This window comes from Dromiciops gliroides, chromosome 6, assembly GCF_019393635.1.
Source record: "Dromiciops gliroides isolate mDroGli1 chromosome 6, mDroGli1.pri, whole genome shotgun sequence".
NCBI lineage: Eukaryota > Metazoa > Chordata > Mammalia > Microbiotheria > Microbiotheriidae > Dromiciops > Dromiciops gliroides.
Window position 1 is genome coordinate 34,460,642 of NC_057866.1, and position 27,216 is coordinate 34,487,857.

Here is a 27,216-nt window from a genome sequence, read left to right on the forward strand (position 1 = left end):
GTGAGAGGAAACAATCAGCAGTTTACCTTGCATATTTATATAACCTCATTTCACAACTATTCTTTCTTTTTTTGTTTTTGTTGGTTTGTTTGTTTTGAGTGCAAATAGTTTCAGAAATAAAGCCATTACAAAATGCTCTGAACAGAGAAACAGACAGAAACAACAATTTATTGGTCATGATCCAATAAATATCCCTAATAGAGTAGAAAAAGGAGAGGTCAGGAAGCATCGACACCATTAGCAAGAGTGAAACTGCAAGTTTATTCGAGAGTATAAAAATTAAAAAAAAACAACAACACCAAAAACCACACGACCTTTCCAGTTTACAGTGGCTTGGAACATCACACACAGACCATTACAGCCCACTCCTTCCTTTTCCTCTTTTGTATAAAATGTCAGCTTTGAGGTAGGGAGGGAGAGGAGGGACTTTGAAGCAGAAGCGTCCTGGGAAAGTTAGTCCTGGGAAATAAAAGGCCTAGGCAGCTGATCTCACTCACAGCTTCTTCTTCTTTTGTACTGTGTGAAGAAACATTTCCCAATGGGAAGACGTTAAGAATGATTGCTGGCCACTTGTTTGACTTTTAAGGGGAAAAAATGGCAGCTCCAGGGCCCTATTTATATTTTTACAGCATTCATTAAAAAAAATCAAATCTGTAATAAAAATGTCCCTGTGTTCTTTCATCATTAATAGTTTTTCCTTATCTATGAAGACCATTTGTCTTCCCTAAGATGTCTAGAAGCAGGAGAGAGCATGAGATTAACTCACTGCCCTATTAATTAAAATTGGAATCCTCTCCCCTAACCAACTTCCAGAGCAATGGAAGACGTTCCCTTGAACTATCAAAGGGAGGAAATAAAACCAATCTATCTGACTTAGAGGAGATGATGTACCCAACCAAAGTTTCTTCAAAACTCATGCTGCAACCACAACTTTTTTTTTAATCATTGGGCTATAGACAAAATTACTATGATGCTATCTCAGAAAGAAAGACACACGGCTAGTTGTCCTTTATTAAAAATTCCAGAGTGTCTAGCTAGCTCTTTTATGAGTACCACAAAATCATTTGCTTCAGAACAAGGTCAAGTCAGCAAACTTCCCCTTTGCCCCCATCCCTCCCTCATCAACTGTAGTTAACATTTTAATAAGTCATTTGGATCACATACACCATTTGCCATTCCTTTACCCAAGGAAGGGAGCCCATGGGTGAGTGAGTGGTTTGGCTCAGAGCTTCTCCAAGACAGTGTCACTCGGTTCCAGTTGTAACAGGCAATAGTGTGACTGGACAAAATGTTGCACAGGGCTCTATCCCAGGAGGTTAGTAGACAGTTCTCCCATTGTTCCTGCATGGAGAACAGCTTCCTTCTTCCTCCTAAGCCCCCCCTGCCTCCCTCCTCAGTCCATAGTCAAGGTCAAAAGTCTACCAGCACAGTGCCTTGGATCAGAGAGAGGAACATTTTTTCTGTTTCTACTTCCTTCAAGAATATGATAAATAATAACCCCCAAAGTGCATTAAGTGCACAAACTCCTAGCACGTGGGTTAGTCAAGTGTGGCTTGTTACCAAAGGTTTATGGAGGAAAAAGGCACAGCCTCCTTTCACATCTCTCTCTCTTTGGGCTGCTTTTTTTTTAAAGTACACCTTTCCTATACACATATAAATAGACCCTTAACTAGAAGGGAAAACACAAACACACCATTTCAAATGTATTTCTGGCCTAGGTTGGGAAGAAGTCCAAATAGGGCATTGTTGACTCCAGTCTTTCCCAATCTGCTGCCTCTGCTTTTCAAAGGAAAATGCTGCTCCAATGTTGAGAGAGGTACCTGGGTGGCTTGAGAAGGGTCAGAAAGTCTCTGGGAATGAAGTAGTGTTGTGGTGTTGATGGGAGCGCCCCCATCTACCTGGGATTAGCAGTTCAGTTCAGATCAACAAGCAGTTTATTAGGGGCCAACTATGGCCCAGGCACTGTTCTATGTTGGGAGGATATGAAGGCAACAAACTTAATAGTCCCTGCTCTCAAGGAGCTTACATTCTAATATTAACTCTGGCTCTCAAGAGAGTTCAAAACTAAGACACTCTTAAGGCTCTTGTAGTCAGGTGTCAACATATAAGTCTTCAAATCAACATTTTTAATCATTCATATGGATTCCAAACACAAGCTTGGGCTGACAGTGATAGAGACAGTTTCATGTAATGGATAAGAGGTGCTCTTAGGGCCAGGGAGACTCGGGCTCAAATCCCACCCTAGATGCGCACTAGCTATATGACTACAAACAAGTCACTTCATCCCCCATGAGCCTCAGTTTTCCCATCAGTTAATGGGGACAATAATACTTGTAGTATTGGGTTGTTGTGAGGATCAAAGGAAATTATCTACATGAAGCACTTTGAAACCTTTAAAATACTAAGTATCAGAGGGCAGCTAGGTGGCACAGTGGATAAAGCACTGGCCCTGGTGATTCAGGAGGACCTGAGTTCAAATCCGACCTCAGACACTTGACACTAAATAGCTGTGTGACCCTGGGTAAGTCACTTAACCCTCATTGCCCCACCAAAACCAAACAAACCCCCCCCCCAAAACAAAAACAAATACTAAGTATCAGGTTTTCTTTCTTTCTTCCTTTTTGTGGGACACACAAAGTAAAATGCTTCTTCCTAGTCTATCATGGATATTTTCCAGGCCAGTTTTACAGTCTCCCTGGCCACTGTGTACTCCCTATTCTAATCCAAAGTACACAGCAAGTAGTAAGTAGCATCACGGAACACTGTTCCATCCTGGACTTCTGAAAAACAGAAAATCATACCAAAAGACTGTTCTTTGAAAGGATTTTTGAATACTGTTCTCCCCAGTCCGCAAATTCAAGACACTCCAACGACCACAACAGGGGGTGAGGAGGGAGAGATGGAGAGAGAGGGAAGGAGAGAGGGAGAGAGGGAGAGACACAGAGACAGAGAAAGACAAAGAGAGAGACAGAGACAGAAGAGAGACACACAGAGAGACAGAGAGACACAGACACAGACAGAGAAGAGAGACAGGGAGAGCCAGAGAAGCATCATGAATAGGAAGTCTTGTGATCATGGGAGCCTGAGGAAATAGTGCAAGAGTGACCTAATGGTCTTATCAACTGAGATCCTTGGAAAAATGCCCCAACTCCCTCCTTCCAAGTCCCCCTGGCCCATCCCCTCGTGATCTAAAGATCAAGGACCAACCACAAGCACAAAGATAGCAAAATGGTAACAAGCCACAGTAGATTAACCCATATGGACTTTTAAAAAAAATGACTTGGTTTTTACAGGTCCCCCATTGTGCCTGAGCTGAGCAGTGAGTCACTTGGCTCTGGTGTTCTCTCCAGAGATGGCTGAGGGTGGTCGGTGTAGCTGCTGCCGTCCTGGGTCTGACTGTTGGAGATGCTAAGGAGGCCACCGTTGTCTGCTGGGCTGCAGCTTGTTGTGCTCCCAGCTCGAGAGCGGTAGGGGGGCAGTTCTGTCTGACTTAAGGAGTCCGCTTCGGAAGAATAAGGGGGAGGAGGGAGGTCAAACCACGGGGGTCTGCTGTGTAGGGGAGAAGAGAAAGAAGGAAGAGAAAGGAGGGAGAAAGAATGAATTAGAGACTGTGGTACTGGCAAAGGGTTGCTCCTCTTGGGAAGCATTCATTTCAAGCTGTTCTAAAAGGAGACATAGGGGACTTGCTCCCAACTTCTTTCGAGACTTGGCTCCGTTGCTTCCTTCTGCAGAGCCCTTCCAAGTCTCCCCAGTCACTTATGACTTTCCTCTCTAGGCTACCTTCCTTCTACACTATATGTATCTTGTATATATCTAGCAACTGACATGTCATCTCCCCAGAATACTGCAAGTTCCCTGAGGGCAGACCCAGCACTTAGCTTAGTGTCTGACATATACAAAGGGCTTAATCAATACTTGTTGAGGATCCCAAGGATCAGTACCTTTCAGTGATCTGAAATAATACAACTCGGGACATAGAGAAAGATATTCTGTCCTTTCTCTTTGTGGTTTTTTAGGCAGGGCCAAAACCACACCCTCAGAATGATGTAATTGAACAGGGATTCAACCTCTCCCATTAAACTAGGGTTCTCAAGACATAATTCCCTCACTGTGAAATGGAGGGGCTACATCTCCAGCAGAGCTGGAATTCAGGTGATGGGACAGTTGTATCGTTCTATGCTCTTGTTACATGGCCACTGCCCTGTAATCCACAGGACAGGGAGGATGGCAGTGCTGCCCAAGAAGGGAGCCGAGTCCCAGCTTCCATGACTCGCTTCCATGGGTATGGAGTGGGATACTTAATAAAAGATCCAACGTCTTTGTTCCTGGTCATCGTTCATAAAGAGAAGCCCCTACGCCCCATATTGGAGGGATGACAACCATCTTTGACATAAGCCTGCACATATTGTCGTGTTATAGATGTGGAAACCTGGGCTCCGAGGGAAAAGAACAATGGTCCTAGCATCTAGGATCACAGATTTAGAGCTGGGAAGTCCCTTAGATGTCATCTGTTTCAACCACCTCATTTATCGATGAGGCGGCTGAGGACCAGAGAGGGCAAGTGATTTGCTTGGAATCATGTAGGTAATGAAGGCCACTTTTGGTCCCTCAATAAGTCATGTAATCTATCTAAGTCAAGATTTCCTGATCTGTAAAAGGAGGTGGCTATACTAGATGATATCTCAGGTCTCTTCTGGCTCTTAATCTTATGATCATATGAATTCTTCCTTCTACTTACTGTCTGAGTGACCTTGGACAAGTCACTTAACCATGAGCCTCTGTTTCCTCATCAATACATTGGGTGAGATGATATCAGAGGTCCCTCCCAGTTCTAAATTTATGGTTCTATATACATAGGTCATAGTCCCAGTGCTGGAAGGGACCTAGGAGGTCATCTAGCACCATCATTTTGTATTCTAATTCCCTTGTGTTCCAAGTAAGGAAAGTGAAAGTAAAACATGTGGACTTTTAAAAAGATGACCTTGGCTCTGGGAGAGTAAACCATATTAAATTAAGTCTTATTGTTATTATATTGTTGTTGTTGTTATTATGTTAAATTATTGAGACTAAATGACTTGTGGGTCACACATAGATTAAGTGACAGATCTGGTTCTGAACCCAGTTTCTCTGGCTTCAGAGCCATTGTCATTTCTCCATAGCATTTAGGTCAATTTCCTCACCTATAAATTGAAAGAGTCTGACCACCACAGTCCCTTCCATATCTCCATCTGATTATAATGGACTGATTTTATATCATTACATTATCATACACAATTATTTATTGAACATTTAGTTTGTTCTCATATTTTCCTATTCCTATCTCCTGAGGTCCCAAAGGTAGAGGCAGTGTGAGTAGTGAATGGAGCACTGGACTTGGAAGACCCGGATCTAAATCCTACCTTGTTCTTACAAGCACTGTGATTTGGGCAACTTCTCTGCATCTTAGTTCCCGCATCTGTATAATGAAGGGGTTAGACTCAATGGTCACTCTCTAAATCTATGATACTATGTGGGGACTGGATGGCTCCAGCATCAAGGAAGGATGTCCTTCCAGATGGGGAAATTAAGACAAAGAAATGGCCAATGACATTTCCTACACCAGTGAAGTCTCAGATTTAGATTAAAATTAAAAGGCAGGACTCAATTTGGAGCCCCATTCAGTTTACCATGTTTTCTGAGGTACCCACCTTTGGTCCAGCACGGCTTCTGAGTAGGAGGGAGGAGAGTCCAAGTCCAGGGAATTGGGGTAGACCTGATTAGACACATACTGGATGCCATTGTTGACATTGTAGGTGACACTGCAGCGATGAGGGTGGTCAAGGACCACCAGGCGGGACAGGAGCACGGGATGCTGCAGCCTGTGCACGGGCAGCGTCATCAGGTTGTTTCTTTTCCGCTGGTGATGCAACACGAGTGCGAGGAGGGCCACTACCAACACGAAGATGACGGAGCTGCCGATGATGGCGTAGGTGATGCTGGGGTAGTAGAGTAGCTGGTTCTCCGGCCTCACATAGACCTGTCCGCTGCCTGCCTCTGCCATGCGGGAAGAGGAGCCATGACAAAAGGAAAAGGGCCATTAATCACCCGCGGCAAGATCGCTACCCACAGCAGCAGCTTTAGATGGTGTTAAAAATCGCTAAGCCGGCCGCAGTACAGGGCTCAGAGCTCATCTTTTATTCCCTGGGGTGCATGCCCTCTCTGCAAAGCATTCTGCAGAGGGCTCAGACATGAAAAAGCCCAGATCTTCCATCCCCAGTCCTGTTCTGGTTCCAAAGCCATCACTGTGGGTGTGGAGGGAATCAAGCCTTTATGGCCTACTCTTTTATCTCATTTGATCCTAGGCAAGTCTTTTCAATTCTCTGGGCCTCAGTTTCCTTATCTATAAAACGGGGATGTTAGGGATGTTGAAGGCTCCTCTTGCCATGTGCCAGATGCAGGCAGTGGGCGGGTCTGCCTGACATCAGAGAACCAGCTATTCTAAGGAAAAAGAGCAATGGGCACAATATGTACCCACCATGCGCAAGGAATAAAAATAGCTCCCGTGTGTATCAGTGGTCTCAAAATCCAATAGAAACTCGGGGCCATTAAACTGGATCCTAGGTCCTGTGCTCCATCCATGGAACCACCTGGGCTGCCGGTAGGAAGTATGCTAGGCCGTAGAGAGACAAAGACAACGAAAGGGGAACAGACAAACCACCCTTCTGACCCTCTGAGTGTTTCCATTTTACTTAGATCTACCTAAGGTCACACATGCAATAAGGAGCATTCCAGCCAGGCTCTCTGACTCTAAATTCAGCTGGGTTCCAGACCAACCTAAAGCAAGAACACCACACTCTCTCCAAAGGCTACCGACGTTCTGCCTCTTCTCCCTTCTACACCCAAATGGGGTCAGAGGAGGGGAGGGAATCATCTCCCCAGCTCCTGTTACTGCTTCCCTGATAGACCTTTTGAAATGGATTCCTGATGAAGTCTCAGTGATCTCAAATACTTGGATCCCATTTAATACCTCATGTACAAGGTGGAAGAGTCACAAGGAGAGGACTGCTGAGTACTTATGTATGTGTATGGGTGAAAAAATCTGTCTTGGATTTTCCTGTAGATGGTCAGCTGCCAATAAAGCCTTGGGAGGAAAGAGCACAGATCCACCTTCGACATGCTGTCCTCCTGGGGACCCCAGAGAGGATGGAAAGGGGTGTGTGTGTGTGTGTGTGTGTGTGTGTGTGTGTGTGTGTGTGTGTGAGAGAGAGAGAGGGAGAGAGAGAGAGAGAGAGAGAGAGAGAGAGAGAGAGAGATAATTTCAGGGCTTAACACAAAATATCACCCGAGATCCCCACCCGATCCCTGACCTTCTGACAAATGTTTCCATTTAATATGGAAACCCGTGGAAACAGAACTCATTTGCAGGGTTTCCCCTTTCCTCTTCACTTAAGGCCACACTAATACTTTCTTCAGTTTCCCTGATAGACAAGTGCTAAAAAAAAAAATCCCATTATCTCTTTGTTGCTCAGGAGCCAATTAATCACCAGTGGGTTATTTTGAAAGGAGGAAGGTGGTGGAGGGGTGAGGGAGAGGACTCCCTTTCACCAAGCTGACAAGTCAGCCTGGTGGTTTCAGAACACCAACTTCTGTGTAAGCAATCGAGGCCTTAAGAGTCCATCTGGGATCCCTCTTTAAAATGACTGGAATGTAAAATGTCTGCATAGCCTAACAGTCTCGTTTACATTTCTGAGAGCAGACTCTCTCCAGATTTCCCCACTTTGGCAGGAGGGGGGTGGGGGGAATCACACATGCTTGGGAGATTATGACATTACATAACTCAGCAGTGCCTGGTAGAATTTCTACTGTGTTTAGAATGTCATCTTTTATTAAATCATTAACTAGGCCTACTTTTCTAAAGAGCTTAATGAGCCTCCTGGCCAATTACTAATATCACAGTTGCCTTGTCCCTCCATCGCTAAGTACTGTAAATCACGGGAAAGTTTCCATCTCTTCCCATTTCTTCCTCAAGCTGCTGACCTATTTCTTTCTCCTTTCGTGGAATCCTGTGATCTCTGTTGGAAAGGAGTTCAGAAATCCTCTAATTCAGGAGTGTCAGACTCAGGTAGAAACAGGGTCACTAAGACGTACACAAGGATCCCTGCCACTGCATATTGGCTTAGAAAAGCATGTATTTGTTGTTGTTGTTCAGTTGAACACAACTCTTCCTGACCCCATTTGGGGTTTTCTTGGCAGAGATACTGGGGTGGTTTGTTGTTTCCTTCTTCGGCTCATTTTACAGATGAGGAAACTGGGGCAAACAGGGTTAAGTGACTTGCCCAGGGTTACACAGCTAGTAAGTGTCTGAGGCCAGATTTGAACGCGGGAAGGTGAGTTTTCCTGACTCCAGGTTTGGTGCTCTATGCACTATGGTGCCACCTAACTGCCTGCCTACCACATAGTATGTCCTTAATAAATGATTGATAATTGATCGACATTTCTTTGTATACCATGATTTTTCTCTCCTGCCTCTATCTTCTATCCCAGTAGAATGTAAGCTTTTTGAAGGCAGGTGTGTTTTCACTTTCCTTTGTATCCTACTGAGGTGGCAGGTCCACAAGAGTTGCACTGCTCCCATATTTCCAGACTTTTCATATGTATGGATCACTTAAAGATGATTTTTCCCTCTTCTTTTTCTTTTTTCGTTAAATTATTATTATTTTTTATATGGGATGACTCTGGGAGGGAGGGGGGATACTGGAGGAAATATTAAAAAATGACAACAGTAAAAACTCATTTAAAAAAAATAAATGCTTGTTGACTGCTTACTGAGATAGCACAGTGCCTGATACACAGTAGGTGCTTAACCAGTGCTGATTGACTAAGTGCTGAATAGTGGCTTCACTGAGTCACCAAAATGAGACTATACCTAGACAGAGCAAGGAACTAAGCTCATGTTTGTATCATCTTTTAAGGGTTTATAAAGTGTTTTTCTCACAACAATCCTTGGAGGGAGGCAGGGCACAGATTATCAGGCCCAATTTCCAGATTAAAGAACCTGAAATTCAGGATGGGTCTTTGACTGGTCCTGAAACACATGGCCAGTGCTGGATCTGGGACATAAATCCAGGCCTCTCACTTCTATGATGAGTCCCTTGTCTGTTGCACAGTCCAAGAAAAACAGCACTTCAATGCCCCTTCCTTTCAACACTCCTATTGATTGTGCCCTTCTGGGCAGCTGATAGAGTGATAGAGCTGATAGGGGCCTTCAGAGATGGCTATAGATTAGATAATTACAGTTGCTGAGAGAGAGAGAGAGAGAGAGAGAGAGAGAGAGAGAGAGAGAGAGAGAGAGCGAGAGCGAGACAGAAACAGAGACAGAGAGACAGAGGGAGGAAAGAAGGATTTGAGGGAATCCTCTTGTGGATTCACTCTGTTGAGCTACAGAATCTACACACCAGGCCTGCATCCCATTGGGTTTTGTCATTACCATCATCAAATAAAATCTGTTAAGTACCCAGGAGTGCAGAGACGCCAGGTTGAGCTCCCCTGATTATGCAGCTAGCTCCTTCAAGTGCTAACTGAGCAATCCCACCCAGGTGATTTCCAGTCCTCTGCCTACTCTGACAGGGGCTGAGGAGACATGGGTTGATTTAATTCCAATTCCAAAGAGCTAAAGCCTTCCTTGGTTTTTTGTTCCCCAGATCTGTGAATTTGGATGGTGCCCCGTACAAAATCAGTTCATCAATGCCACTTCCACCCATTAAATCTTATTACTTGGGAAATGCTGAGGGTGCAGGCAGGGAGCTTTTGAGTGTAAAAAACTTTCTGAATAATTTAGGGAAAAGGGCTGATAACAGAAACATTACACGCGGCACTCAATGCTGTTGCTTTATTAACCATGAAGAAATTTACAGTTTCTCAAGTTTTTCAAATATCTCGGTACAAATTGTATAGGGCCCTGCTGAACTGGAATGGAAGGCCGTTATTTCACCCTTCATCCTCTGCTGCCCCAGCCCAGAAAGCTCACACAGGAAGGAGGCCCTGAAGCACTTACAAGGAATAAGTGATGGCTGTCTCCATTCAGGGTTCCTTCACTATGCATACACATACACACACCCATACACCGCCCCCCCCCCCAGCTAAAGGGTCCATTTCTTTCTCCAGCTCATTTGACAGATGAGGAAACTAAGGTAAATGAGGTTCAAACTATGTGGCACAGCAGATAGAGCACCAGGCTGAGAGTCAGGAAGACTCATCTTCCTGAGTTCAAATCTGGCCTCAGACACTTACTAACGGTGTGACCCTGGACAAGCCACTTCACCCTGTCTGCCTCAGTTTTCTCATCTGTAAAATGAGCCGAAGAAGGGAATGGCAAACCGCTTTGCCAAGAAAACCCAGAATGGGGTCAGGAAGAGTTGGATCCAACTGAACAACAACAACAAAGGGTCAAAGGAATGGTTGAAATGCACAGGTACAGCGAATGCTAGGGTCAGACTAATCCCAGGCAAAATTGTGAGGTGGGTAGAGTTTTATCTTTCACTCTTCTCTTTTGGCAACCGACTTCCCACTTGAATCCCAAAGGACCTTGTTTGGGGTAGTTGTTAATCTTACCAGTGGAAAACTACATTCAAGTATTTTTCCTCCATCATTGTTAGTTCCTTAATAAGGAATTCCCAAGATGGAAAAGCCTTCAATATCCAAAGGAATTCCTCTCTAATAGTAGAATTTCAGGTAGTTTGGTAAGTAACTAGGTATAGTGCTAGAAGGGGCCTTCATCAGTTGGTCAATCAATCCATCAACATTTATTAAGTATCTACTATGTGACAGGCATGGTGCTTAGATATCTAGTTCAGTCCCCCTTTTTGCATAAAGGTAAACTGAGGATGAGAATTGGAATGTGACTTGCTTAATGGTCACATTGGCAGTAATTATACTCATTTATATCCATACATATCATATTGCTATAGTGCATTAAGGTTTGCAAAGAACTTTGATATACATTCTTTCATTTGATTCTCTCAACGCCTTTATGTAGTAGAAGCTATCCCATTTTATAGATGAGGAAACTGTATGTGAGAGAGGTTAGGTGACTGGCCTAGCATCAGTTACTCATGTCTAAAATGGAATCTGGAATGATGGAAGGGAAGAAGCAATAGCTCTGAAGGCAGAACACCTGGATTCAAATACTACCTCAGGTATTTATGGCCTGGGTGACCTTAGGCAAGTCACTTCATTCCCTAGGGCCTCAGTGGGAGCCTGTACAGTGAGAAGGTTGGACTAAATGGCTTCTGAGGTCCCTTCTAGCTCCTGCTCTATGACCCAATGACTCAATCCCAGGTCCGAGTGCAGGGTTCTAGGCATTAGGCTATGCGAGTCAGGATTTAAATGCAAATTCCACTTCTGGTTTTCTCTCTACAACATCATGCCACTTATATGACAAATGTCAAGAAGTTCTACCTTCTCTATTGCTACTAAAAGGTGATAGATAGCAGCTCCTCAGCGCCCAAAGGAGTCCGATCTCTGAATGCAAAACTTCCATGATATTACAAGTTAAGCAGTATTTCTGCAGAACACAACGTGCTGAACAGACTACAGAAATGTTATCCTCATTCTCTGGACGTATCTCTCCCATAAGTCAGGCTGGGACAATATAATCCTCTCTCTCTGGATCCTTTGGAAAAATAGGCAGCAGGGCTGAAACTGTGGAGGGGGCAGATGTGTTCTCCTTCATCTCCTAGCTAAGGAACCAACCAATGGAGCATGGAGGAGTAGGAAGAATGGTGGACTTGGGAATTGGGAGATCTGGGTTAAAATCTCAGTTCTGACTGTGGGGATCACTGGAGAGTTACTGAACTCCTCTGTGCTCTCACAATCAGAAATGCGGGGCACTGGACTTGTGAGGCCAGAAGATAGCAGCTACTGATGATCCTGAAGTAGACACCAAACCCTCTCCTTTTTCTGAGGCTTCTTATAGCCAACCTATAGAACAAGGGCTGGCAATCATTTTGTGTGTCACCATCTCTTTGGCAGTCTGGTGAAACCTATGGAGTCTTCACAATAACCCTTTCAAATGCACAAAATAAAATCTATAGGAGTAGAAAGGAAATCAATTGTTATTGAGTATTTTTTGTTTTTGTTTTGTTTGTGGGCATAAGATTAAGAATTTTCATTACAAAGAGATTGAGGTTAGACTTCTCAGCTGATGTCTCTAAACTAGCACTTCTGGATGAAAGCTGGTTATATTGATGGAAGAGTATGCAACAGAGGAGCCACTGGGAGTCTGGGTACCTGCCTGGGTGGCAGATGAGTGTAGGTAGAGGGATTCTTTTTTTGTTTGTTTGTTGACCTTCTGTTAAAATCCTTTCATATTCTAAGAGCAAGTGGAACCCCCCCCCAAAAAAAAAACAACCATTTGCCACTCCCTGCTCATATCCTCCCACATATTTGTAAGTCTTACAATGTTTTCTGAGCCTCTATTCTCTATGGCCTCCCTGGGACACATCACTCATTCTTTCCTCTAGAAACATCTGGGCCAAGCTTCCACAATTTGGCTAGTCCAGATTCCTGATCCAACAGAGCTGAGAATGATACTGAAGACATGAGCTCCAGTTTGATAAAACCTTCAGCGTTTGCCTTGGCTGTGTTTGTACACAGATCAGAGAGTTCGATAGCTGGCTGGGATCCCAGTGACCATCTAGGAGCCCAATCAAAGAAGAAAGGAACTTCAAATGAGTGACCCTCCAGCCTCCGCTCAAAGACTCCCGAGGACGGGCAAGTCACCACTTCTGGCGGCAGCCTGTTCCACTACTGGACAGAGACTCACTTTGGGAGAGCTCTGATTCCTAGGAAGTTTCTCCTGATATCAAGCCCACCTCTGCCTCTTGGAACCTTTCTTTCCTGCCTTGGTGCTCCTGGCTCTGCCTCTTTGGGTCACTCAGAACAAGCCTTATCCCCCCCCCAACCCCCAACAGGACAAACTTTGAAATTTGTGAAGACAGCTCTTATGTCCCCCCTTGAATCTTTCCTTCCCCAAGCAAAGCAAAACATCCTTGGTTCCTTCAACTGCCACAAGGAAAGTGATTAGACTTGTCCTGCTTGGCCTCAGAGGGCAAAACTAGGAGCAATGGACAGGAGTGATGAAGAAGCTCACTGCATGCCAGGTGCTGTGTTAGGCCCTAGAGACACAAGCAAGATGGTCCCTCCTCTCAAGGAGCAAACATTCTTGTGGGTCAAAACAAAACATAAAGGGGAACGGGAAGGGAGAAGGTGGGGGCTAGAGAAGGGCATAGGTCAGGAGGCACAGAACGACTGAGTGTGAGTTGAGCTTAGTGAAGCCCCTCATGAAAAGGCTGTTCTATCCCAGGGTTCAACAATCAGGCCCCAGGGCCGGACAAGGCTGCTGGTAAGGAGGGGGTGAAGTCTGGAGAACAGGTTGAATAATAAAAAGTCTTAATTTTGACTTATTTTAAGGAAAAAACAAACTTCCTTACAATTATAGTAGCCAAAAAATGGAAATAGTGGCCTCAGGTGGTAGTGGGTAGGCCTTGCTTGAGGTCTCTGAGCCAAAGGCGGGATGACCTCTTGCCAGTTATGTTGTAGGGAGGATTTTTGTTAAGTTATGGGCAAGCAGGCCTCTGGGGTCCCTTGCAATTTGGAGATTCTGTCATTCCCCATGTCTGTGGCTCTCAGTAACTAAACATGGTCCAGGAGCTGCCTGGCCTCTTGTGAACCAACAGCACCAGCTCACTCACTTCTGTTTTCCCATTCCTTTAATTTTTTTTTTCCCCCTGTGATGTTGGAAATACTACAAGGATCGTCATTCCAAGCACATCTCTCATCCCAATTTAGATGCTTATTGAAAAAAGTTTAATTTAAAGGGCAGACCAGCAAATGACTAAATCAAAAGAGAACTGAGAAACCCCCACTGAACCGTTACCGTGGCAACTCAAGTTTCTAAAATTAACTTAAAGGAGGGTAATGTAAAAACCTGATCTGCCAGCAGGCATGAGACAGACCCAAGCATGCCTTACAGCTGGCCTCAGGCCAAGAAGGAAATTAAAAGGGGGCACTTTGGCCACGAATGAGTTATGGCTCCAAGACACGGGGATCGGGCTAGGCAGTGATCTCCTGATTAAATTCAAAATGAGAAAGGGAAATATTTGGGGAAATTCAAGCCTGAAGATAGACGGATAGGTAGACAGACAGGCATTTCTCCCCCAGAATTTTTAATTCTCTTGAATGCAAAGTATCAAAGACTTTGGTGTTGTTGTTCTGTGCTCACTCTGAGGCAGAGGGGGCAAGATGAGATCAATCTTTATTACGCGATGATCCAGCCCCACTTCAGTGAATGTCATCATAATGAACAGTTTATAAGAAAGACACAGTAGGCCTTTTTAAAGGAAGCAGCAGGCTATCAGTAACATCGCAATACAAGGTAAAATTCTCATAGTAATTGGAAAAGTCTGACATACGGGGTAGGAATTTAGTGTTTTCTTTTAACCCCCTTTCTTTCTGATGATGACGATAATAAGGCTTCAGGGAGTTAGGTGCCAGACTTTCTTTTTTGTTAAAGACAGCAAAGAAGAGACTTAGCGTAGTTAGAGAGCAAGGCTGGAGCTACTTCATAACTATTTAAATCTGTTACATCTTTAGCTTTCACATTCATTGTCTTGTTTCCTCTTTACAATGACTCTGTGACATGAGGATGGTAACATTATTCTCTTCTAACATTACCTTCCATTTATTCTGTCTGTGCCTACTCAAATATTGACATCGTCTCCCCCATTAGACTACAGTTGTCCCTTCTATAACTGAGGGGCTTAGGGGTGTGGTGACCCTGTGTATAATTTTTTAGCCCTCCCTGCATACCAGAGAAGTCTGAATTTTTTCTTTCTTTCATGGGGTAAACGTTTACAGCACTTTATTGTAAAATTTGGGCTAAACATTTGGTCATAGGCTCTGCATCATCTGCGGCTTCCATAAAACTCCCCCCCAAATTCTCATCTAATTTCTTAAATTTAAAGTCTGACCCATGATATGTTGAAACCATCATGGGGAAAGTAGTGATGGGGAAGAGATAACTATAGAAGCTTTTTGAGGGCAGGGATTGTTCTTGTCTTCCTCTGTATACCTAGAAGCAAGGTAGAGTGGAGCTGTAGGTAGCAAGCCAGTCTTGAAATCAGGATGACCTTGGGTCAGATGTCCCCTCTGACACATCCTGGATGTGTGACTCAGATAACTTCTTAGTGCTCTGGAGCAGGGCTTCTTAAACTTTTTCTACTTGTGAACCCCTTTCATCTGAGAAATTTTTATGTGACCCCAGAGTATATAGGCATATAACAAAGCTTCTTAACCTTTTCCTGTTGCCAAATTTTTCACGACCCCATCATGTAAATGAATGTGGGGGTCACAAAAAATTTGGCAAGAGTAAAAGGTTATGTGTGCCTATTTTATATGCCTCTATACTCGGGGTCGTGAAAAATTTGGCAACAGTAAAAGATTATGTATACCTATTTTATATACCTATATACCCAGGGTTGTGTAAAAATTTCTTGGGTAAAAAGGGGTCACGAGTGGAAAAAGTTTAAGAAACCCAGCTCTACAGAACCCTCTCAGATACAAGTTCCTTTTCTTTTTCTTTTTTTTTGGGTGGGGCAATGAGGGTTAAGTGACTTGCTCAGGATCACACAGATAGAAAGCGTCAAGTGTCTGAGGCCAGATTTGAGCTCAGGTCCTCCTGAATCCAGGGATGGTGCTTTATCTACTCTGCCACCTAGCTGCCCTTTTTTTTGGTGTGTGTGTGTGTGTGTGTGTGTGTGTGTGTGTGTGTGTGTGTGTGTGTGTGAATGAGGATTAAGTGACTTGCCCAGGGTCACACAGCTAGTAAGTGTCAAGTGTCTGAGGCTGGATTTGAAATAAAGTACTCCTAAATCCAGGACCAGTGTTTTATCCACTATGCCACCTAGCTGTATTATTTCTCAGATATAAGTTGCAGAGAGGGCACCAACCTGCACAGGTAGAGGGAATTTTCTACGACAGCTTACAGGTCTAGTGCCTATCCTTGGTGCTTTTATTTCTAGGGCCTAGCTTAGTGCTTGGCATAATAAGGGTGTAAGCACAGTAAATTTACTGGCATTTAGCTTGTTGATTGATTGATTTCCATTTTATATATGATGAAACCTTGTCTCAGGAAATTAAGTAATTTGCACAGTTTTGCTAAGACTGCAATCATGGAGATGATTTAGTAAACCCTGAGGCAAGGGATGGGCACTCTTCCTTGAGGGATTAAGGGACAAATTAAGAGGGGCACAAGTATCTTATTTGAATTCACATTGAAATTTTTCCATTAGGCTGGAACCAATGACCATATTTTATGTTAATCATGACTTCGAATAATACAGATTCGAACACAAGCAACCACACCATGGGGATTCATTATTTGAACTAATTAGCACCTAGCTGAATATGCCCTAAACTGGTTTGGGTTGGTACCATGGTGGCCCTGACTTTCAATTAAAGGACTGAGACAAGTGGGGCAAACCAGGTGCCAAAGCAGAGATTCAGGCCATGGCATGCATGTCTACAGGTTCAGGAGGCAAGAAGGATGCAGGGAGTTTCTAAGAAGCTGAGTATTTGTATGATTCAATCTGATTCCCTAAAGTCTGTCTTATTTATGGTGTTGTTGGCAATCCCTGTGCCTCCTGGCAAAAATTTGCTAGAAAGCCACGGGTGGCATCCACCAAGCTTCTTTTAGACTCGGTGCCCCTGTCTGAGTCATGGGCTCATATCCAAGAGGACTGGAACTTACCCATATGCCTTCTAGCTCTTTAGATCATACAGCCGTGACTCACTTAGGGGTGAACTGGTTCTTCAAGGTAGAAAAGGGGGCTCCTTAGTAGAAATTAGTATCACAAATGCATTGATGAAAGGTAACCGAGAGCTAAAAGGCCAATAGCCTCCATCATTCTTTCTACCCTATGACATTTTGAGCTTTCAATGGACTTTTTATTGATTGTGTCTTCAGCAGGCATATTTACTAGGCGATACGATGGGTGTTTGAAAGACAAATTATTAGGATAAAAAAAGGAATCAATGAACCTAGCAAACCAATATGTACGGAGCACAAAGCCATGGAGAAAAATAGATGTCTGCTGGCAGCAATTGATCTTGGAAAATCTGCTAATCCCAATGGGAAGGCGACTCGATGCTCAACTGCCACTTCTTGTAAGACCACAAAAACCGCAGGCTCAGGCACAAAGAAAGTGGGAAGGGTGGCCTTGTCTTTTGGTCAGAGAATGAAACTTATGGACTGACCATCCCAATCAAAGGGCAGGCTTTAAACTTGTTTCCCCTCTGGCCCACAAAATACTTGTGGCAGATGAAAGTTCCTCTGTAATGATATTCTCAGGTTGCCCATGGCATATACCAGGTAGAAACCATGCCTGGAATCTGTTGGCTAAGGGACTGATGCACAGAAGAGTCCTATTTATATTTCTTACCATAGTTGCTTTCCTTGACTGCAAGGTGGAGATTGTAAAATTAAATGCTTACCGGACCCTCGATGAGCTGCACGGCCAATTGGTGCCTGGTCCGATAATAAGACTCGGCAAGTTACAATGCAATCAATGCTTTATTGAACCTGCAGCATCAGCGGCCCAGGGTGGGGAGACTGCTAGCTTAAGCAGGATTCAGGCAGAGAAATATCACCTCTTAACTACACTATAATAATGCTCAAACTGTTGAAGTAAGGAAGGGCTAACCTTCAAAGTTAGCTAGAGAGAAAATGCCAGTGTTCATTGACCAGTTCACTGAGTTAGTGCTATGGTGTCACCAAAACCCCAGGAGATGAGACAAGTAGGCAAAAACCATTTGCTGACCATCTTCCTTTTTAATCGAAGTTAAAAAAACAACAACAACTCAACACACTCATCAAGCGGCTACTGGAGAGAAGACACTATGCTGAGTCCTGACCCCTTTGGACCATTCCAATTTTCTTATACTTTATTTTGTATTATTTATTGTTGAGTCCTTTCAGTTGTGTCCAATTCTTCCCCATCTGGGGGTTTCTTGGCAAAAGATACTTGCCATTTCCTTCTTCAGCTTATTTTACAGATGGAGAAACTAAGTCAAATAGGGTTAAGTGATCTACCCAGAGTCATACAGCTGTTAAGTGTCTGAGGCCAGATTTGAATTCGTGAAGATGAGTCTTCCTGATTCAAAGCCCAGTGCTCTATTGATAGTGCTAACTGCCCTTTTTATATTATAACTCACACATACTCCATGACCCAGTGACTGCTTCCTTGCTGTTTCTCACACAAAACGTTTCTTCTCCAGGTATATTCATGTTTGGAAGATTGATCTCCTTATTCTTCTCCATCACCTGGCAAATCTCAGCTAAAATTTCACCTTCAGCAAGAAACCTACCTTCCTTCCTTTCTTTTCTTTGGCAGTGAGGGTTAAGTGACTTGCCCAGGGTCACACAGGTAGTGTCAAGTGTCTGAGGCTGGATTTGAACTCAGGTCCTCCTGAATACAGGGCCGGTGCTATCTCTCCTTATTTGTTTGCATGTTGTCCTCACTATTATACTCTAAACTCCTGGAGGTCAGTGACTGTTTTTTCCTTTTTTTTTTTTTTTTTTTTTTTGTATCCCTAGTGTTTAGCACAATGCCTGGAACATAGTGAGTGCTTGATAAATGATTGTTGACTTAAATTGACTTGTCTGGGGCTTCAAAGATAAAAGTGGATGGTTCCTACCCATTTTATTCACATTCTACTAGGAAGACACAACATGTTCATGGATAAATACATGCAAAGATAAATACATGCGGAGATAAAGACTGAATTTGTGATTTCGTTGGCATAGAGAACTCCCAGGTGGGGAAAGTCCCTCTTCCAATGCAGGTTGGCACCTTCTCTGCAACTTGTGGTTTTTGAGGGTCACCTAGATTAGAGCTGGTAAGGTAAGTGACTTGACCAGGGTCACAGAGTCAGGGTGTGTCAGGGGAGGAGTTAGAAGCCATGAAAACCTGGACTCAAGGTCAGCTCTCTATCAAATAGGCTATGCTACCTCTCTTACGCAAAGTATATACAAAAGAATCTCGGGATAGCAAAGAGGGGTGGGTTTCAGGACATGGATGAGTTCTGCTTTGGATTTGTAAAGTCTGAGATGCCTAAGGGTCATCACGAAAGGGAATGGAGCGTGGGAGAAAGGTATGATCCATCCCTTATTGCTTCCCTGCAATACTTCAGGTAGGAGAGCCAAGGCCTGGAACCAGAGAGAAAGACTCCCGAATATCTCCTGAGACTATCACAGCCAGGCTGAGAAGTGTTTTAAATGCGCAGCAAGAGCTTGTCTTCCATCCTAGAGCCAGGAACTCTATTAGCACTGAGCTGGGAATTATGAGAGATGCAAGAGAAGCAAAAGACATGGCTCCTGTTTTCAAGGGGTCTCCAGTCTAATTCCCAAGCCAACATTAATACCTGAAGCCAGGAATGAACTATTCAAGACTGTGCTGGGGGAGAAGTGAGAAGGCTGGAATAGTCACCCGAGGTGGTCTAAAAAGTTTAGTGAGAAAAGCAGAATAGTAATTCACTTTAATTCAAGAAGCCTTTATTAAGTGCCTACTATGTGCCAGGGGGGTTGTGAGATAGTGGATACGGTGGATAGTGTGCCAGGCCTGGAATCAGAAAGACTCATCTTCATGAGTTCAAATCTAGTCTCAGACACTTCCTAGCTGTGTGACTCTGGGAAAATCACTTAGCCTCTGTCTGCCACAGTTTCCTCATCTATAAAATGGGGTTAATAATAGCCTACTTCCCAGGGTGTTTATAAGGATGAAGTGGGGTACTATTTTTAAACATGCTTTGTAAACCTTAGCATGTAATATAAATGCCAGCCACATCTTCATCATTTTATGCACATGTATATGTATACACACACACACACACATCACTCTTTCATTGGCACAGGGTTCTCTCTGTGAGGACATCTCCTCTACCAAGCCACATGTAGAGCATGAGAAAGGGAGCCGTGTGAGATCAGCCTAGAAAGGAAGGCCCCGGTCCCAGATGAAGGGCAGGCCTGAGCACAAGTCACGCAGGATATGAGAACACCTCCAATTTCCCAGCAGAAAATGGGAACCTGGACCCAGCCTGGGTTTGCGGTGCCCTCATATCCCAGGGTCCCCAGATCTCAAAGTAATATCGTCCTCAGTGGCTCTTCCATATTTATGATCTCGGGAATGAAGACTTTACCACACACTGTCCTGCTCTTTGAGACGAGGCTTAAACAGAACATGCTATAGGGTCTCTCGAGCTGGAGGTCATTGAACCTGTCTGTTCAATTATAGATGAGGAGATGTTAGGGTCCAGAGAGAGGGGGAGCAGAAGGAAGCTTGGTGCCTTCTGAGCTACCTGTTCTATTCTCTGCAGAGGAAATAACAACAAACCATCCTCAGGGCAGCGTAAGAATCTGTGTATGGCTGTCAAAAATTCTCGAGACACAAGGCACGAAGGATGCAGAGCTCTGGGAGGGATTTTAAACATTAATGAAGCCTGTGTTAAAACAACCAAACCACGAAAAGAAAGCCTTCTTTCATAAGGGCCGAGACACGGGAGCTGCTCTCCAGGAAGACGAGGAAGAAGATGACGTAACGGGAACACACACACAAGGCAGGGGAGAGTCATGTTGAGGATTGAGGCAAGAGCCCAACTTAGCTCTGATATTATCCTGTTGGCTTTGGGTCACCAGGTGCAATGGGGACAGGAGGCAGCCAATCATAATTCAACAATAATTTACTAAAACCCAACACTGTGCTGAATGCTATAGATACAAAGAAAAAAAGTACAAATATTCCCCACCCTCTAGGAAATGACATTCTAATAGAGGAGATAAGTACACAAATAGGCACACTCAAGTTACATGGGCAACTATTGGGCTTGGAGGAATCAGGAAGAATCACTTTCCTGAGTTCAAATTCAGCCTCGGAAACTTGCTAGCTGTGTGACCCTGGGCAAGTCACTTCACCTTGTTTGCCTCAGTTTCCTCAAGTGTAAAATGAGTTGGAGAAAGGAATGGCAAACCACTCCAGGGTCTTTGCCAAGAAAACCCCAAATGGGATCACAAAGAATAGGATACGACTGAAACAACTAAATAATAACAAGACATTATGTACTGAGGAGATGGAAGAAAAGGTAGAGGGGAAGGTTCTTACAGCTTGCAGGGTGGTGGGAGGAGATGAGATGAGATGAGAAATACCTCCTGCAGAAAGTAGGGTCTGAGCTGAATTTTGAAGGGAGCCAAGAATACTGGAAGGCGGTGCGGAGGAGGGAGGACATTTCAGGCACCGGGGACAGGGTACGATGTACTAGGTCTTTTTTTTTCTTTTTTTTTTCTTTAGTGAGGCAACTGGGGTTAAGTGACTTTCCCAGGGTCACACAGCTAGTAAGTGTTAAGTGTCTGAGGCCGGATTTGAACTCAGGTACTCCTGACTCCAGGGCCGGTGCTCTATCCACTGTGCCACCTAGCTGCCCTTGACGATGTACTAGGTCTTACGGAGCCTTGCTGGAGTTGGCTCATGTCGTTCTTACAAAGCCTTAATTGTTTGCCGAAAAGAAGCCCATCTCACGGTCACAAATATTAATGGCATCACTTTTTGAAGGAGCAAAGAACTAAAAGGAAGGTGGGAGACCACTGATTGGGGGAACTGCTGAACCAGTTGTGACATCTGAATGTAAGGAAATCTTAGTGTGATGTAGGGTATGAATGAGCCAGTCGGAGAATTCAGGAAAACGCGAGACAGTTTGCTGTCTAGCTTACAGCTCTAGGAAAAGAATTTGCTCCAGCATCTCTGCTCAGTTGCACTAATTAAACAGACACTAATGTTGATAAAGGAAAATGTGGTTAATTATGTTTTTTTGATTGGCTTTAGAAGAGGAGGACTCATGATTGGTCATGATTCCAAACTCCCCCTCTGGTCTGCAAAGCCCGTCTCTAATGGAAATTGTTCTAAAGGGTCTTGTTTGATGGCAGATAGATATCTACCAGGCATGGAAATCCAGAGATACATTTCAGCCTGATGGAACACATTTCTGAACAGTTGTGGCTATCCCCAAGTGAGACTGTTTTGGGGGGAAGAGAATTCCACATTCACTTGGGCTGGAGGGTCTGGGAATGACCTCTGAGGTGCTTTCCAATTCTGTTGCAATTGTGTGTTCTTAGCGTTTTACTGGATCATGAACATCTCTGGGAAGAGGAAATGAAAATAGAATTTTTTTCCCCCAGGGCAATGAGGGTTAAGTAACTTGTTCAGGGTCACACAGCTAATAAGTGTCAAGTATCTGAGGCTGGATTTTGAACTCAGGTTCTCCTGAATCCAAGGCTGGTGCTCTATCCACTGCGCCACCTAGCTGCCCCCCTAGTGCCTTCTTTCTCTCTCTCTCTCTCTCTTTTTTATTTTGGTGAGGCAATTGGGGTTAAGTGACTTGCCCAGGGTCACACAGCTAGTAAGTGTTAAGTATCTGAAGCCGGATTTGAACTCAGGTCCTCCTGAATCCAGGGCCGGTGCTCTATCCACTGTGCTACCTAGCTGCCCCCTAGTGCCTTCTCTCTTAATTATTTCCTATTTATCCTGCATATTCTTCATTTGTGCCTAGTTGTGTCCCTTATTTGATTGTGAGCTCCTGGAGGATATGGCCTGTCTTTTTCCTTTCTTTGTATCCCTAGCACTTAGTAGGCACTTCATAAATGTTTATTGACTAAGAATAAAATATGTCAAATTCTTTGTGAACCTTAAGGACTATATAAATTTCTATTATTATTATTATTATTATTATTATTATTATTATTACCACTAGTGCTACTGTGTCACTGTAAGCTTTGTAACCTTGGGTATGTCACAAAATTTCTCTCATTCTCAGATTCCTTATGTTTCAAATGGTGTTAATCATACCTCTCAGGGTTGTTTTGAAGCTCAGAAAAATGTATATGCTTTGCAAACCTCAAAGCATCACATGAGCACCGGCATCTGTTGTTGTGACTGCTGTCACTGCTGTTGTGAATAGCCTACGTTCTCCATGGCAGAACTTACCCAACGGCCCTGACGCTCACAGTGTTGTTAATGACATGATGGTGGGTCCCATGTGGGAAGAGGGCTGTCTCTCGGGCAGAGGGCCAAGGTAAAAATCCTCTCACTGACACTTACACACTCAGTGTCTTGATGTCTCTGGGTCTAGGTCTCATCTGTAAAATGGGGGGGGGGGTGGTCGTTGGACTAGATGACTCTTAAAGGCCCGTCAAGCTCTAAATTGATGATCCTACTGTTCTTGGGAACAGAAAGGGCCTCACCCTTTGGATTCTCAGCGTTAAGCAAGTTCCAGGGCACCACACAGAGCCCCCCAATTTAAACAGCAGACACAATAGCTCCTTTAAGTCATCCTTTCCATTCATTTTCCCAGAAGTGGGAGGAAGGAAGGAGAAAGAACAGGAAACACAATTAAAAGGAGCATTCTGATTTCCATCATGGGAAGAAATGGGATAAAAAGCTTCCTTTGGTCATATGGATTACAGCCTGAAGTATGTGACAAGCACAGTCTCAGGAGCTCAGGGCAAAACAGGAGGCAGGAACTGCTTCTATGCAAGAAGGCAACACTGAGGGTTTTGTTGTTTCTCCCCCGTCCCCAATTAATGAGAATCACTAGCTTTCGTTTCAACTCTTGGTGACCCCCTTCAAGGAGAGCCAGTGGTTTCACTTTGTAATGATTGGAATGACGCCACCTGCTGGAGACTTACTGTAGAAGAGTTCCGCCCATGAAGCGAAGGTCTTTATGGGCAAGACCAGGAGTCTTTTCTTTGGTGTCAGGAAGCGACGTTGGGTAGTGGGAGGAAGAAGGAAGAGACTAGCGCTCTGTCTCTGGCTTTTCCTTTGGACTCTGGTGGAGAGCGGAGCTAGAAATGCGCTCTCCCTTTAATAGACAGATGAATGTAGGCCTTTCTCTCTCTTTACCAAATTCTTATTCTCCTTAATAAATGCCTAAAAGTCTAACTCTTGCTAAAGCTTATAATTTATTGGCGACCACTCATTAGATATTTTAGACAGACTAGCTAGAATTTTAGCCCATAACAACTTTTATGATTTAGGAAAGAGATGAGTCACACATATCCATAACCAGTTGATTTCAGCAGAGCCTGGAGAATACAAACCAGAGAAACCTAGTCATTTATTCTCTTTTATACACACTCGGTCCCTTCCATCCAAACTGGCCGACTTGCCATTCCCCTGAATCAATGTTCCATCTATCTCCCACTTTCAGGCCTTTGTAAAGGTGATACCCCATGCCTGGACTGCACTCCCTCTTCACTTCTGCCTGGTTCAGTTCTGTTCTCAGCTGTCTTCCCATCTCCCTTGGCAAATGAGCTGAAGTATGTAAAGTGTTTGAGCTACAGCAACTTGCAGGGGTCTATATCCTGTGAATGATTTAAATGATTTAAGGAGGCTACCAAGAGGCTGTGTGGAAGGAGTGGCTGATACTCAATGGGAGCTGTCTCCTGATGGGCATGCCGAGGACAGAACCCACCCAAAACTGGGGAGCAGATCAATTTGCATTGGCCTTCTTCTACCCTATCTCTGGACTGTTCTCCTATGTCGCTCATGGAAAAGGGATCATCTCCTCCATGGGTTTTGATGGACAGCCACACTCCTACTGTCCAGTCCATAGACATTTATGGGAATTTGAAAAGCTGGCCCACCAGCCAACATGCCCACCCATGGCTCTACTGGGTGAAGATTATCTGCCATCATCAAAACAGGAGGGTGGCCTTTGACAACCCATGGGAGTTCTGTAATCTCCCCACACCCAGCCCTGGGGGTGGACCGGTGTGATCACTTTTCCTTTCAACTTGTTTTTTTAGTTCCTTCTGTGTCCCTGGAGAATATCACACCGAAAGTGTCTGATGTGAGCCTGGACCAACACACAATTTGGTGCATTCTCCAGATTGTCCTCTTTCCCATGCTCACACTCCCTAGACCCACCAGTGAATCAATCAATGAATGAGCATTTATTAGGCACCTTCTATGTGACAGGCATTGTCTTGGGCAATATCGATCCAGAGATAAAAATGAAACAGTCCCTTTCATCAAGGAGCTTACAAGTATATGAAAAAAAGCATCATTTCTTCTTGTGTTTATGCTAGACAAAGGCATTTGCCCAAACTGGAAGACCAATTATTATTATTATCTTGGAAAATGGTACCAGGCATTGCAAGGCGCTTTGCACACATTATCTCATTAGATCCACACAGTGATCCAGTGAGGTAGGCACAGCTGTTATCTCCATTTTGATGCCTGAGAGAGGTTAAGTTTCTTGTTCTGGGTCACATAGCTAGAGGGTGTCCCCATTAGAATGCAGGTCTTCCTTACTCCAAGACAAGTGCACTCGGAAATAGAATCAGCAACTGCCCACTCCAAATCCTCCCGGGTTGCCAGCTTTGGGCACTTTGCTGAGACTTCTGAAGAGACCAAAACAAAAAGCACCCGGTAAGCTATGCCAGCTAAAAGTTTAATTAAATACAATTGCTAGTTTTGCTTCCCTTTCTCAAACAGCCTCATGCATATTCATCACCGTAATTATTGTAGTAAAAAAAAACAAACCTAGCCCTACCCTACAACTCATTATTTCACAAGCTCCATCTTCTACATGGCTGGAATTTTGCATAATTACCACTGAAATTAATTGCAAGTTAGTTAATTTCGTACTTTGTCCTTTCAAACTTAATTGGAAATTAATTAAAAAAAATAACACAACACAACCAAAAAGCCCAAGTCATTCTGGAAGAAATGGTAGACCAGACTGTGGTATGCATGAAAATGTTGGTTAATTGCTTGTAGAGTACACTCACAGAGATCTACATTTTACCCAGTAAAATAGGACCAACCAATCCCATGGTCCCACAGATATTTCGCTACTAAGCAAATGACAATAAAAGTTTCTGACCAGTCTTAAGTAGCCATGATGATAACCTTGACACCTTCGGGCTTTACAATTTCTTTTTTTCTTTTCTTTTTCTTTTTTCTTTTTTTTTGGTGTAGGGCCATGAGGGTTAAGTGACTTGCCCAGGGTCACACAGCTAGTACGTGTCAAGTGTCTGAGATCAAATTTGAACTCAGGTCTTCCTGAATCCAAGGCCAGTGCTTTATCCACTGTGCCACCTAGCTGCCCCTAGCCACCTACAATTTATTGATCACACTAGCTGTTGACCTTCAGCCACTGTGTTCTCAAAGTGATCACACAAGCTGTCCTTATCATCATCCCATCTCACCTCCACCTTCCCAAACTTCCACAAATGCCCATTAAGGACCTGGTTTCAATCTAACATCCTGTCTGCTTCTTTTCATTCCCCTATTAAAAATGACTTGTCTTCCCCTTCACAGCTGAGCTAAAACTAAGCTATTTTAATTTTGGCATTTCTGTGCACAGATCAGATAATGTTACTTCCCTGCTCAACCACCTTCACTGGATCCTTCTGGCCTCTAGGATAAAAAACAGACATCTCAGCTTGGCCTTTAACATCCTCCATAATGTGGTTTCCTGCCTATTTTTTTTCCTGCCTTATTTCATATTGCTTACCTTAAAACACTATACATGAGACTATTCCATGTATTTGATATTATTTCCCTCTTCCATATACTTGCATAAGCTCTACTGGGGACTCCCTCTCCCCCATATCAGTAATAAATTCCCTAAATGACTATCCTCTCAGAATTCTTATTCTTCAAGTCCCTAATTCTCCCAGTTCTTTGTACCCTAGCCATCATCGAATTATCTTGCGTTTATCTATCAGAGTGTCTACTGTTGTCCACCAGCAGAATGGAAACTCTGAGTATAGGAACTGTCTTTGTTTTGGTATCCTCAGTAGCTAGCAAGCAATTTAACAAATGTCTATTGAATTAAAATGGCCCAAAGCAGAGGTGTCGGCTCTCTGCCTTCAAAATATCAGGCCTACACCAGATTAAAATATAATTGGGAAATGTTTAACAAATAAAAATACAACTTAGAAAATGTTAATTTGTGGTTTTCCATGTCTTTGGCTGCCAATAGAGATCTGCTTTTATTTGAGTTTGATACCGTGGATTTTCCCCATATTATCATCTTGCAGAAGTCCTGTCAGTTGTTTGGGTTTTGTTTTGTTTTCAGCTGATTTCCTGTTGAATGGCCTGACCCCAGTCTCTCTACACCCTTCCC

The 27,216-nt window shown here is 43.8% G+C and overlaps 1 protein-coding gene across 3 annotated transcripts in view; it reads right to left on the minus strand.

Moving 5' to 3' along the window:
* Nucleotides 1–242: 242 nt before the first annotated feature.
* The window catches only part of LDLRAD3 (low density lipoprotein receptor class A domain containing 3), a 274,323-nt gene continuing 247,349 nt past the window's right edge, over nt 243–27,216 (minus strand). For 2 of the 3 annotated variants that reach the window (XM_043973191.1, XM_043973188.1), the window contains exons 5-6: nt 5,688–6,033; nt 243–3,549 (exon numbers count right to left, since the gene is read on the minus strand). In XM_043973191.1, coding sequence (XP_043829126.1) covers nt 3,288–3,549; nt 5,688–6,033 — 608 coding nt within the window. In that variant the 3' untranslated portion in view covers nt 243–3,287. The remainder of the gene's footprint in view (nt 3,550–5,687; nt 6,034–27,216) is intronic. The other variant, XM_043973189.1, reaches the window with a different exon arrangement.